Below are 13,954 nucleotides of genomic sequence, written 5' to 3' on the forward strand. Positions count from 1 at the left end.
ATAAGAAAGATGTCCATTTTATACATGGTACATTGTGAAAACATTTTCACTGGTCTGGGAGTATGAAAATATTGAAATTTCATTAAACTGGGGTAAAATATACTCAATTCTTATTCTCAAAGAAGAAACAAATAGCTATTATAGTTTGGGAATCTTTTCCCTACCATTTCGGAAGGCCTTTCAAATTTGGAAGTATTCCATTATGTTCAAAATAATGTACGATTCTTTAAAACCAATTATTTCCAACATGTGTTGATTCTGCAAATTTTTTTTTCCATGTAAAAGGAAGGTTAAAGTGATTTTGGCAAAGAAAACAAAATTACAATGGTATTCCGTAAATTTGATCTACCATAGGAGCTATTTTTATCATCCAATCAGAATATAGAACCATTGCTCAAAAACATTGCACGATACATGATGAAGTGTGCACACGAAAGGCACACACACATGAAACCCATGCTGCACGATACACAATCTTCTACGGTTCAGATGGTAGTTTTTCACATATATCTCCAAAACTTAGGTTTAGCCAAATTATTTCAGTAGCAGAAGGGATCCTTATTATTAGAACTACAAAAGTCTTCAGGGACAAAAGTTGTCAGACGATGCCTTGAAAGGGGAAAAATGACAGGTTTTTTAGCTCACCTGGCCATAGGCCATGTGAGCTATTGCCATCACTTAGCGTCCATCGTCCTCGTTAACAATTATAGAAAACTCTTCTCCTCTGAAACTACTCGACTGATTAGAACCAAACTTGGCCTAAATGTTCCTTGGGGTATCCTGCATAGAGCTGATGTGGCGATTTTTGATTCGTTGAAAAACATGATCTATCTCTGGTCAAATTTTTTTTTTTTTTTTTGTCAAATATATTTTATTATGATCAAAATTGACATTTTATGGTATTTACACAAAAAAAAGTGTATGAGAAAAAACATGTATGTTACATAAAGTATATATGGTAAACTGGTTTTATACTATTTTTTCATTCAACAACATATGACTTGTAAAATTTCACTCATCGGACTGAAAAAGATTGTCTATAGATTGCCATTTTAACTTGGTGAATAGAGACTGTCGATTTGAACATAGATATAATGATTTTAGATCAATATCTCTAAAATATTTTAAGGTCTCCAAACATTTTGTGCAATTCAGTATTTCTTTTTTGATTCTACAAACATAAATGTAATATCTAATGATTATGAGGCACGTATTCAATATTTCACAATTTTTATAAAAAGGGGGATAACCTAATGTGCATGATATTGGAGTGATATCCATTGTAATATTACATTTTGATCTCAGTTCATCCCTAAGCTGGAGCCAAAGAATGCGCACTAAATTACATTCAAAGAATAAATGAATTAAGGATTCTTTTGTCTCAAAACAGTAGCTACATAGCTCTGTCTCAGAGAGTTTGCATTTCCAAAGAAGACTATTTGTATATAAAATTCTTAAATTTATTTTATATTGAAATGATTGCAGTTTTGTGCTAAGTAGGGTTTTAAATGGAATGTCATAGTAAATTTCAAAGTTTTCATCCTCCACTGGTCCCAGATCTCTAATCCATTTGTTTTGAGATTTTTTAGGTGATTCAAAACATCTTTCCAAAAGAATATTATAAAAAGGTCTCACAACTTTCTGGTTGACACGAATTAGAGATATATTTATTTGTGATATTTTCAAGTCTTTCGACTCTATTATCAATTAAATAATTTCTCCACCTTTGTGGGATAGCATGCACCAAACTGTGATATTCTAAAAAGTTAAGTGCTATATCATATTTTTCTTGTAATTCTTGTGGGGTTAGAAACATTCCAGCTTCTTTTATCATATCATTTACAAAAAATAGTTCTGGTTTAGCAAAACGAGAAAAAGGTATGGGTCGTCCACCAATCTTAATATTACTATTATTCCAAAGTGGTTGAAAAATTATATGCTCAGGGGCTGTGGATGGATCTTCTTTAATAGATGCCCATATATTAACAACATCTCTCCAGAATGGATTTAATCTATTTGAAAAATTGTTTAGTGCACTTTTAGTATAAAACCAAAACTTTTCTTGGCCATGATTGTTTAAAATATCAGCCAGTAGGACTTTCCATGGGGCAGCATTATTTGTATCCAAGATTTTCTTAATCCAAGAAACTTTTAAAGCATGCATGAAAGACAGGATATGAGGCATCTTTAGCCCTCCCTCATTGTAAACTCCCACAACCGTGGTTCGCTTAACTTTATCAACTTGACTATTCCAAAGAAAGTTAAAGAATATGTCTTGAATTTCCTTAATAATGTGCCCCGGTGGATCAGGAAGAACTGTAAATGATTGCACTAAAATGGGTAAAGCCATGGATTTTATGACTGTCATTTTTCCTACTAGTGATATATTTCTTAATGACCAATATTTTAAAAGTTTCTTTATCTTAGTGATATTTTGAGTGAAGTTATCAATATATTTCTCTTGTTTTGAAAGAGAATACTGAATCCCAAGTAACTTAAAACAACCGGAGTGATTCCATTTTACAGTAGTTTTTGTCGGAAGCTCCATTCCACAGCCCCTTCGAGCCCCTATCCATACAGCTTGTGTTTTATCAAAGTTAGCTCTCAACCCAGAACGAGTAGAGTAAAGCTCAATTAAATCTAATGCCTTATTAACAGACTGTAAATCATCATCAAGAATCAAAGACGAGTCGTCTCTGGTCAAATTTTGGTTTTAATCCATTAAGCCATGTTGGAGTTTATTGCCTATTTCCAAAGGCCAAGTGAGCTTATGCCATCACTTGGCGTCCGCCGTCGTCGTCGACAAATTTTTAAAAATCCTCTCCTCTGAAACTACTGTACTGACTTGGCATGATTGTTCCTTAGGGTGTTGTGCACAAAATGACTGTTGGGATTTTTGATCCATAAAAAAAACATGGCCACGTTATTAAAAATGGAACAGAGGGGTCAGATGGCAGTTTTTTGCAAATAACTTGAAAACCATTGCCTTTAGCAAATTTCTTGCATAGATAATATTGTTCAGCAACATGAGACGGACCTATGCCAAAATTTTCAAAACGATTGGTCGACTGATGTAGGAGTTACGGCCCCTGGAACAGTTTTTTTTTTTTGCTTTTTTTTTTTTGCATGTGCAACTTTGAAAATCTTCTCAAAATCCATTGCACAGAATTCAATGAAAGTTGGCATATATGTTCCTTAGGGTATCCCACGCAAAATGACCGTTGGGATTGTTGATTCATGAAAAAACATTGCCGCCATTACTATAAGTAGAACATAGGGGTCAGATGGCAGTTTTTTGCAAATAACTCAAAAAACCATTGCCTTTAGCAAATTTCCGGCTTGGGTAATATGGGAAACAGTTTTTTTGTTGTTTTTTTTTTTTTCTCATGTACAACTTTGAAAATCTTCTCTAAAACCATTTAAGATCATTGAATGAAAATAAGCATAATAGTTCTTTAGTGTACTGTGCTCAAAATGATTGTTGTAATTTTTAATCCGTGAATAGATACGGCTGCCTATACTAAAACTGGACTTAGGGGTCAAAAATTGTTGCCTTAAGCACAATTCTGGTTCAGGTCATGAAAATGCTATGAAAAGCATTTTTTGCATTTAACAATTTAGTTGATTTTAACTTAGCCTGTCTCATTCCTCAAGTTTTTCAAATAAGCAAATGATTAACAAGGTGAGTGATAGGTTCTCTTGAGCCTCTAGTTAATGTTATTTCTTTCAGAAATCTTCTCCTCTGACACTACTTGACCTATTAAAACTAAACTTGGTATGAATGTTTCTTGGGGTATCCTGTATAGAACTGACGTGGGGATTTTTGATTCGTCGAAAAACATATTCGCTGTTACTAAAAATAGAACATAGGGGTCAGACAGTTGTTTTTCACATATATCTCCAAAACTGTTAGGTTCAACTAAATTCTGACAAGGCAAAAGTGTTCAGCAAGATAAGATCTATCTCTGGTCAAATTTTGGATTTAATCTGTTAAGCCATGTTGGAGTTATTGCCCATTGTTATTGTTATTGTAGGGGTCAGACAGTAGTTTTGTCGCATATATATCCAAAACTGTTAGGTTTAGCCAAATTCTTTCAATATCTGAAATGATCCTTTTTATTAGGACTACAAAAGTCATCAGGGATAAAATTTGTCAGATGAGGTCTCACTAACCACTTCTAAAGTTTCTATTACTTTACATGTTAAACAAGTAATTTTCAATGTTTCACTGTAATCTCTGAGGACAAATGACACCTGAAAGTTGCATACCATTGCAAAGCTTGGAAAAGAAGGCTTTCAAAATCATTTTTCTAATGATACGATGACCATAGAAATTCTTTACAAAAATTACTTGAATAAAAAATACTGAAAATCAACTTTTTTACCTTTTCTGCTAACTAACAGCATGGAGGCAAATTACTCACACATGTAAACGATATTCATACACTTTTGTAGTAAATTACCAATGTGATTTTAAAGTACACATTCTCAGCTTTGTTTTAACTACTTTTGATCAGAATACACACAAATAATGCACTTACAATGCATATTTCTAGGTTCAGTGTGTTTTGGTACTACATAGGGGGGATAGCCAATTGAACCAGATATGGTTAGTGAGACCTGACTCCTTGTAAGAGTTATTGACCTTGATAGGGGAAAATGACTTTTTTTAACAGTTTTCAGTAAATATCTTGAAAACAGTGATAGATTAAAAGAAACTTTCAATTGTTGAAATGATCCTTATGATAAGCCCTACCAAAGACTTCTTGAGTCAGAATTGTTGGACAACTTATTAAATTTATTGCCTTTGAAAGGCAAAATTCAACCAGGTTGGCGATTCAGGCTCCTTGGAGCCCAGGGATCGTGCTGGGCTTCACCAATGTTGCAATTTGCGATTTTTTATTTTATCTGGCGACAAAAATAGCCAGTTGGCGGTTTTCTTGATGCCCAGAGTTAACTGACTATGACCACTTTACGACTGAAGGCAATTAAAAATTAGACCAGGCGACTGGACTGACAATATCCTCATGGGCGGTGTCAATCAAATGTAAATATGTTATTGAGCCAATCAAAACTCTTATCATCTGGTCAAAGGTAAACACAATAAAGGCCATGTGCATGTGGCTACACACACGTGGCTACACACACATTTCACAGCCCTATTTAACAATGTAATACATTCAGAAACAGACTTCCATTATAACAGAATAAATTAAATCCAATTAACAATGATTATCCCATTAGGAAGTGTCTAAATACCTCGAAATGAAAGAATTGATAAAAGAAAATGAATGACATTTGTTTACACTTTTGCCATGTGACTTTTTTGGTGGGGAAATTGGTAAACAAATAGAATGGGGATTCCCAAAATCTAATCAAGGAAATGCTATTCAGGTATCAAGATATTTAAACTGGGACACAATTAATGGTCCATGGTACAAACTGTAGTTTGATAGAAATTTTATCACTTGAAAAAAAAGAATCAAGTTTGTTGAAAATAATAAAAAAAAAAAAAAGAAAGTAAATTATATTGTATTAGATAAATTAGACCATAAAGGACAAAGGTGAACATGTTTTAACATCAGGAACTGTATGAGAATAGTAATATAGTCTTTGATAGAAGTAAAATACCTGTTTCTGGAGTAGTACTTAATATTTTATGCATATGAAAGTGACAGACTAGAGCTAAAAACCTGCTTTATACATACATCAAAAGTGAATCTTGGGTACATGTATGTCATGAATGGTGATTTTGATGAATTGACAAAGATAATTCATCAGTGAACTTAATACTGTCTTTTTTTTAAAATATAATTTTTTTTGGCACCCTTTGGCTCTTATTTCTGAAAAATGGCAGCTGGCGATTTTTCTGGCGACAGAATTTTGGAAGCCAGAACAGCCCCTGGGAGCCTCTTGTTTTTGTTTTTTTTTAGTTTTCAGCCTATGTCTTGAAAACTATGATAGATAAAAACTTTCAATTGTTGAAATGATCCTTATAATAAGTCTTATCAAAGTCTTCTTGAGTCAAAATTGTTGTACAACTTCTTGTTAATTTATTGCCTTTGAAAGGCAAAATTCAACTAGGTGAGTGTGTCAGCCTCCTGGGAGCCTCTTGTTATACACCAGATTTGTGAAATAGTCAGGTTTATAAATAAATATTGTTAAGTCAATATCAATTTGTAAATTCTTTCGTTTATTAAAGACCAGAATTCAGTTTGGATTCTGGATAATTACCTATGAATATAAAGTTGAAATTGTTTGAGGACATAAAGTGAAATTGTTGTCAGCAAAGACTTAGAAAATGATAAAGGGAATTATTTGAAATATAGTATTGAGAAATAGAATGATATTAAAATTATATCATGTATGTGTAACTTTTTTGATTGACAATTTACTTTCTGTATACCAATAGACCCTTTTGTGCTAACTGTGAAATAGTTAATAAGCATGATCAATATATACTTCTGTGAGGGAAATTCTTTTATTTTACCCAAGCGGTATCTCCTGGAGATGTGTATTTTGAATGTGTTCATCAACTTCACACAAAATGGTCTTTTATTACATTTTTAAACTCAAAAGAAAATCTATGGTCACATGTCTTCTCATCAATAATTCAGATTAGAAATTCCCTCTTTGTTATCATATAAATGTGATTTTCAGATCATTCCAGCATGATTGGTTTGCAAGATATGAGACACTAACAGACATGATTGTACCAAGGTCATCAAGGTCAGTATAATATCATACTTCCATCCAGTTTAAAATATCTTAAAGGTGATGATTGGGGGTTTTTATGGTCTTGACTATTCCTGCACAACCACCCCTTACAGGGATTCTGTTAGTAATGCCAGTTAGTAGAAGAAGGTAGCGGAGCCCAGTCTTTGGGATACCTGACCGAAGAACTGTCAGAGTATGTCCTACTAGCATCTGGGCTGCTGTGTTGACGCTCTGGCCTATTCCCAGACCCCACATGGGTTAGAGAGCGTTTCCCCACTCTTAACTGTTTGGGAGTACATCAACATGTAGTGTGGATCTGAAAGGTGTATGTAAATCCTGTTTATATATTGGTTATTCCTCCTATAAATTGGTCATTCATCCTGTCTGCTCATTTGGTCATTCATTCTGTCTATTGAGTATCATATGAATATGCATAAAGGATTATAATTACTGTTGGAGGACTCCAAAGGGTGATAATCCAAATAAGGGTTTTACATGGTAAAAAATCATAGGTACAACTCTTCCAAAACTGCTTAATGCATTTCAATGAAATTTTATAGGAAGGTTTGGTATCATGTAACATTATTGAACATAATTACAGTTTGGTGAATTAGAAAGAGATAATCCAACAAGCGTTTTACACTAAAGTTCAATTGAAGTGATGAGCATTGCTCACAGTACTTCTAGTTTAAATATAATTAGGACCCTGCTGTCGCCCTATAGTGATCACTCTGTCCATCCCTCTTTTTCATCTTCCAATGTAGGTTTTTCATATTTTGCATGTGGGTAGATCACCTGCAGACAATGTGTCATGTACCATGGATATTGGCCTATGACCCTGGACTTTGACCTCACTGGCAAATTTGTATCCCAGCTATAAATATTGCCATCACAAACAATTTTTAGTATGACTGTTCCTTGGGGTATCTTGCATAGAATTGATGTGGGGATTGTTGATACAAAAAATGGATTTTTGCCTCAACAAGGTACAAAAAGTAGCCGAAAAATTAAAAAATGCTTCTGTGAATTTTTTGGCGACAAAAATATTCTTAAATTGGAGGTGTAAGGGTACCTGAAAATCACATTTTTGTTGATGAGTGGGGGTGGAGGGCTGGTTATCTCAGCCCAATACTAAAACATTTCACTATTTTTTAAAGGCTGACTCACTAGGAATTATTTAAACTGATGATCAATATATTTTGTTACAAATATTTCATAATTTCTTTCATGGCTGGCTCACTAGGATTGATGTAAACTGATGATCAGTAGATCTTATTACAAATGATTTCAGTTAGCAAGCAGCATTAAAGGTATGACGAATACAAATGATGTACAACTTGTATAAATAGTTTTGTGCTTTCAGTAATTTAATCAGATTGGATTTTTTGTTTATGATTCAGTGGTTGTTATACCTAAGGTATATACTTTATTTCAGGGTACTATTTGAGGATGAAGAAAACTGTTTAGTATCTGTTACCTTATTCCGGCGAGTTGTTGATGAGTTTCGACACAAGTGTAGGGAAAATAAGTAAGATTTCTATCAACAAATTTTTTAAACATAAAGTATTCATGTACTATAAAACTTGGAAAATTAGAGCATAACATTGATATTTATACCCCTCTTGCAAAGTCTTTCTGTTCATACATGTACTTTTTTCTGTTATGCAGAGGGACCCATGTCTTATCCCTTTCTCCTCCTACTCCACTCAATGGAGTTTACTGAAACTTTCACAGAATCTGTATAACATGTACCAATTATGTAGATTTTGATCTGAATCAGTTTACACCATAGGGCTTCACATGAACTTTTTCATTTATGAATATGGGGACATAGGAGGACCCATCTCTTATCTGTTTCTTTTCCTGCATCGCTTAATGGAATTTTAAAGTGAAACTTTCTCCAAATCTTTATTACATGTTCCCATTGTGCACCTCCTATTTTAGATTTTGATCCAAATCAATATGTAGGTCAAAAGGTACATGCTATCAAATTTGGGAGTTGGAGGTATTAAGTTAGTAAGCATTACTCAAATTGCAGTTTTTCTAGTTGGTCCTGTGTTACAGTACTCTTAATAAAGGAAATGGCTTTAAAAATGAATGGGTATTTTTCAGATTTAATGTTCGCGATTTCCAGTACAATGAAAGTGAGATGGCTGCTGGGAAAACAGAAATCACAAAGTTAGAAGCTGACAAGAAAAAGCAATATGTAATTTTCCTTTATCTTATTAACCCATCAATTTTATGAGATGCATTTTTTATGACAACAATCTGATGGTGTATAATGCCTTGGTAATGTTGTCTTCAGCCATGGTGTTAGTAAATGTCATTGTAATGTTGTTGACATCAGCCATAGTGTTGGTTGTTGTTATGGTAATGTTGACTTAAGCCATGGTGTTAGTTAATGTTATGGTGATGTTGTCTTCTGCCATAGTGCTTGTTAATGTTATGGTGATGTTGTTATCATCAGCCACAGCGTTGATTAATGTTTGGTGTTTCTTAATGTCATGGTGATGTTATCATCATCCATGATATTAGCTAATGATAGGTGATGTGGCTGTCTTCAGCTATGGTGTTGGCTAATGTTGTCAATATTATTGTCATCAACCATGATGTTGGTTAATATCAGGTGATGTTGTTGTCTTCAGCCATGGTGTTGGTTAATGTACAGCAATATTATTGTTATCAGCCATGGTGTTGGTTAAAGTCAGGCAATTTTGTTGGCATCAGTTGTTCCCTGCAGGCTAAGGTTGGGTTGTATAGGATATAAAGATGTAAGTGAAACTCCTTCTAAAGCACTGTCAGGGTTTTGATGACATTTTATAGATAGTTTGGGCATTATATGTATGTGTTCATAAGGAAATTAAACTTAGTCAGTGGGTTCAAAAGATAGCTAAATCAACTATAAGGTTTTACATTTCTAAATCATGTGGAAGCAATTTCTCCTAAACCACTCTAGGAAATTTTATGAAATTTTATAGGGTAATAGGGCATCATAGGTAGATTTTCATTCAGGAATAAAATATTTTTTGGAGGAATTCAAAGTAAAGTAATCCAAATTCAGGATTTAGCATTTAACTGCAGAGATATTGAGTTTAACTAGTTGTTCTAAAGGTTTTTGACAGTGAACAGCACATACTACTACACTGTTGAAAAAATGATGGTATTAATTTTCATGTATATTGTTTTTAGATATAAATTATGGACAATTACCAGTATTTCTGATTGCAATGATATCAGTAGTTAATAGTCGCCAGATATATTAGTAAAGGTATCAATAAGTACAGATATCAATAACAATTTCATCTCAGTCTTTACTTTGGAGTTGTATTTGAGGTAAAAATGACTCCACTGTGGAGAGTGCACAAAATAAATTTTAGGTTGATGGTTTTTTAGATCAGATTTAGCTTTGAAACTAATAATAGCGAGCCCCGCAAAGCGGGGTGAGCTCTACGGTTATTACGTGTACTTTATAAATTTCCCTTAAGGTTCCCCAATATACTAATGAGAAAAAAACCATGTCCCGGAAATAACAAAAAGTGTCTGTCCTTACAGTGAAAATTCATCATCTCCTTCAATCAAATAAATAAAAAAATATAGGTTAAGATTACGCTTCAGTAAATATAAATTTGCCTTTTCTGATAGTTTTCAATTCTTTTTCTAATTTGTTTTACTTATTTAAAGAAGTGAGTGTTAATTGTTATGTTTATAAAAACTTCGGGAAACACATGGATGTACATGTACGTACATGTATCTTCGCTGTTCCACTGTTGCTGTTGTCAAGAACCTAACCTGCCTTTAAAAAATATATCTCCGATTGTATTATTCAAATCGAAGCATAGCTTTTCTAAGATAGGAAAGGCAATCATTTTCTTGTTTGCAGCTGTCAGTTACGTCTGAATTTTGTTTACATCACATGATATCTGTAAAATATTCCCACCATTCGTGGAGAACTGTAATATTTCCGGTATCTGTACAAATTGATCTGACTGGCTAAAACTGAAAAGGATGTTACTAGAGAGGCTTTTAAAAAAAATTGTAAAGTATAGTGAAGTGTTACATAGCTATTGACTATTTAAAAGGTGAAGGGAAAAGGGAGATGGAGTTGGAATTTTTTGGGGCGAAATTATTTCATAGTAACTAATTTCAAGCAGTTAAAAATTAGCTCCTTGCTCACTCATTGAAAAAAAAAATTCCCGTTATTTAACAAGACAGATTTTCAAATAAAAATATTGATTACGCTTGTCCGTTTGAAATTTAAATAGAAATATTGCACTTGCGAAACAAAAATTTTTGTCCAACCCCCCACCTTTTTTCATTTTTGTAATGTTTTTATTATTTTGACGAACCTCGCACAGACAGTACATGTGTGGTAAAGCTCTTAGTGCTCGCTGATTTAGGCAATGCCTACTCCATATTATGCATAATAACAAAAATATTACTCATACAAATATTCAAATAGAAATATTGATTTTGCTTACTGCTAAAATATAATAAAAATATTGCACTTGCGAAGCAAACATTTTCATCCGGGTCGACTCCTGACTCCCCCCCTCTTTGTCCTTTACTATTTTTACGAGTCTAGCACAGACGGTACATGTACAGTAAAGCTCACGGCGCTCGCTTATTTAGGCAAGGCCTACCCCATATTAACTTTATTTTTAGAATGGGTATTCACTAGATTGATCTATTGATAGTTATTCTCAAGTCTGAATCACACCTGCGCTTGATCAGACGCATTTTTTTTTTACATACTACAAATTTTATTAATCAAGCACTGGAATGATAAAGATCAAATTTCATTGATTGTGTAATACCACTATTTCGGAAACCAGTCGCCTGCACATACAAGAAAGTAGTTCGTAATGACACAAAGTATTCCCAATATTGCACCCTATCATTCTCCTTGTTTAGTAGAGGTATACACACTTGGTATCATCTGCAAGCTGAATGAATCAGCAATACTCTAAAAACTTCTTTTTTTTTATTCAGTGTAGGGTAAAACAATTCTGAACAAAAACTTTAGGCCCCTTGATATGGCTGAATTTCAAAACGAAAGTGGTGATTTCTGCACCTGTCTACTTTCACTTTACTGTTCTTTCTTAGAAGGCACATAATGTATGTTGATAATTTTATGAGAGTTAAGGTAAAGGGTGACCATCATAATGATACCCCTCTAGCACCATCTGTACTGATGTAAAAAAAAATTTGAGCCCTAAAGAAAGCTGAAGTTAACATAGAAAGTAATGGAGACCAGAAATAGTGGTATTACACCTGATAAATTCTAGAGGAAAATATGGTTGCTCAATTACAATTTCATGATTGAAAAAATGCAGAAACGGAAAGCTGATGACAAGGCATCAGACTGGGAGAGGGAATCAATTGACACTGTCTTCTTCCCTGTAAACATATAATTATACATAAGAATATCAGATGACAAAATTGCATTTATATCGATTCTTCTTCTTCTTGTTGAGTACAAAACCACCACCTGGTGTATCCTTGTACTGGTTGGTGACTATATACAAAAGTGATCGGTGCTGGAAGGACCCAAGGTGCAAGTTAAAATCAAAATTTACAGTGCAGCTAAAAACAAGGATGTGTTGTTTATCTCAGACTGGTGGATTGCAACTCACTCTTGAACGATCCCAGTGAGTTGCAAGCTATCACTTGTTGAGGAAGTTGGTTCCAGATTCTGATTGAGTCGGGAAAGAATGACTGTTTGTAACAGGAGGATCTGGCATATGGCACCAAGAATCTCTGGTAGTAGCCTCTAACATTCACTGCAGCTAGTGTGAGATATGTAGCTGGGATGTCTACCAAGTTGTTGACAATCCGGAACATCATAACGGCCTTGGCTTGGGCTCTACGCTCGTGTGTTGTCCAACTCGGGTTGTTAAGCATGGTGGTAACACTGCTTGTCGTTTTGTAGTCACAATATACATATCTAGTGGACCTGTGTTGTACCATCTCAATACTGCAGATGCTCTTTGCTGTATGAAGGTTCATATTATACTCCCATATTCCATGATTGGTCGCACCAGTGTAGTGTAGCACAGCTCCTTGGTCCTCTTAGGGCAGGCATACAGGTTTCTTAGAAGGAAGGCACAGGTGGAGTTTGCCTTTTTGGCGACTTGACCTATGTGTCCATTCCAATTCATCTGATGATGGATATTCAGATCTAAATACTTTGCTGTTTCTACCACTTTTAGCTGATGGCCATGGATGGTGTGTGGTTCTTTCAGTGGTTTTCTCTTTGTTGTTACATGTAGAATTTGGCATTTCTGGGAATGGAATTCCATAAGCCAATCCTTTTCCCATTGCTGTAGTGCATCCAGATCTTCTTGGAGTTTACTTGCATCTGCTTTCGTTGACACCGTTCTGTATAGTACACAGTCGTCTGCAAACAATCTTACTTCAGAATGGCTTACATACTCTGGCAGGTCGTTAATAAATAGAAGAAACAGGAAGGGGCCAAAGACGCTGCCCTGTGGCACTCCTGAGGATACTGGTTCTGTTTTGGAGAAACAACCATCTAGGACAACCTTCTGTTCTCTATCATGGAGGAAGTGTCTAATCCATTCACATGTTGTACCAGTGATATCGTAGTGTTGAAGTTTATATAGAAGTCTCTCATGGGGTACCTCATCAAAGGCCTTTGAAAAGTCCAAAGGGATTACATCTGTTTGGCTCTGGTTGTCGATGTTTCTGACTAGATCTTGGATGGTACAGATCAACTGAGTCTCACAGAATCTTCATTTCCTAAAACCATTCTGGGTGTCGGTTAGTATTTGATGGTCTTCACATTGTGTCATGATGTTGCTGCACACAATGTGCTCCATAAGTTTACATGCTACAGAAGTTAAGGAGACTGGGCGATAATTTGCTGCACTATTCTTCATGCCTTTGTTGTTGTAGATGGGTGCCACATCTGCCTTTTTCCATTCAGTTGGCAGGATGCCTTGTTTAAGTGATGCCTTGAAGAATGTTGTAAATACTGGAGATATCTCATCAGCATAGTCTTTCATTAGTCTTGTAGGTATTCCGTCTGGGCCAGATGCTTTGTGGATGTTAAGTCCAGATAATAGATTGGGACTTGACACGACATTGTTCAAGCTTAGTGTACCAAAGATGAAAAAGTCTAGGGCTCAGATCTCCCCAACAAAAATTTCAACCCCTGATTGGGGCTTGTATTATTTTCATCATCTGATTTTTCTCAATAATTGAGTTAAGTGAATGA

At 34.7% G+C, this 13,954-nt stretch overlaps 1 protein-coding gene across 2 annotated transcripts in view; it reads left to right on the forward strand.

Annotated features, from left to right (window-relative positions):
* The window catches only part of LOC148610674 (V-type proton ATPase subunit C 1-A-like), a 34,215-nt gene that overhangs the window by 12,382 nt on the left and 7,879 nt on the right, over positions 1 to 13,954 (forward strand). For both annotated transcript variants that reach the window (XM_088595929.1, XM_088595928.1), the window contains exons 8-10: positions 6,661 to 6,729; positions 8,153 to 8,245; positions 8,830 to 8,923. In XM_088595929.1, coding sequence (XP_088452055.1) covers positions 6,661 to 6,729; positions 8,153 to 8,245; positions 8,830 to 8,923 — 256 coding nt within the window. The remainder of the gene's footprint in view (positions 1 to 6,660; positions 6,730 to 8,152; positions 8,246 to 8,829; positions 8,924 to 13,954) is intronic.

This window comes from Perna viridis, chromosome 8, assembly GCF_037379345.1.
Source record: "Perna viridis isolate PV_CMFRI_1.1 ecotype Kerala chromosome 8, ASM3737934v1, whole genome shotgun sequence".
Taxonomy (NCBI): domain Eukaryota; kingdom Metazoa; phylum Mollusca; class Bivalvia; order Mytilida; family Mytilidae; genus Perna; species Perna viridis.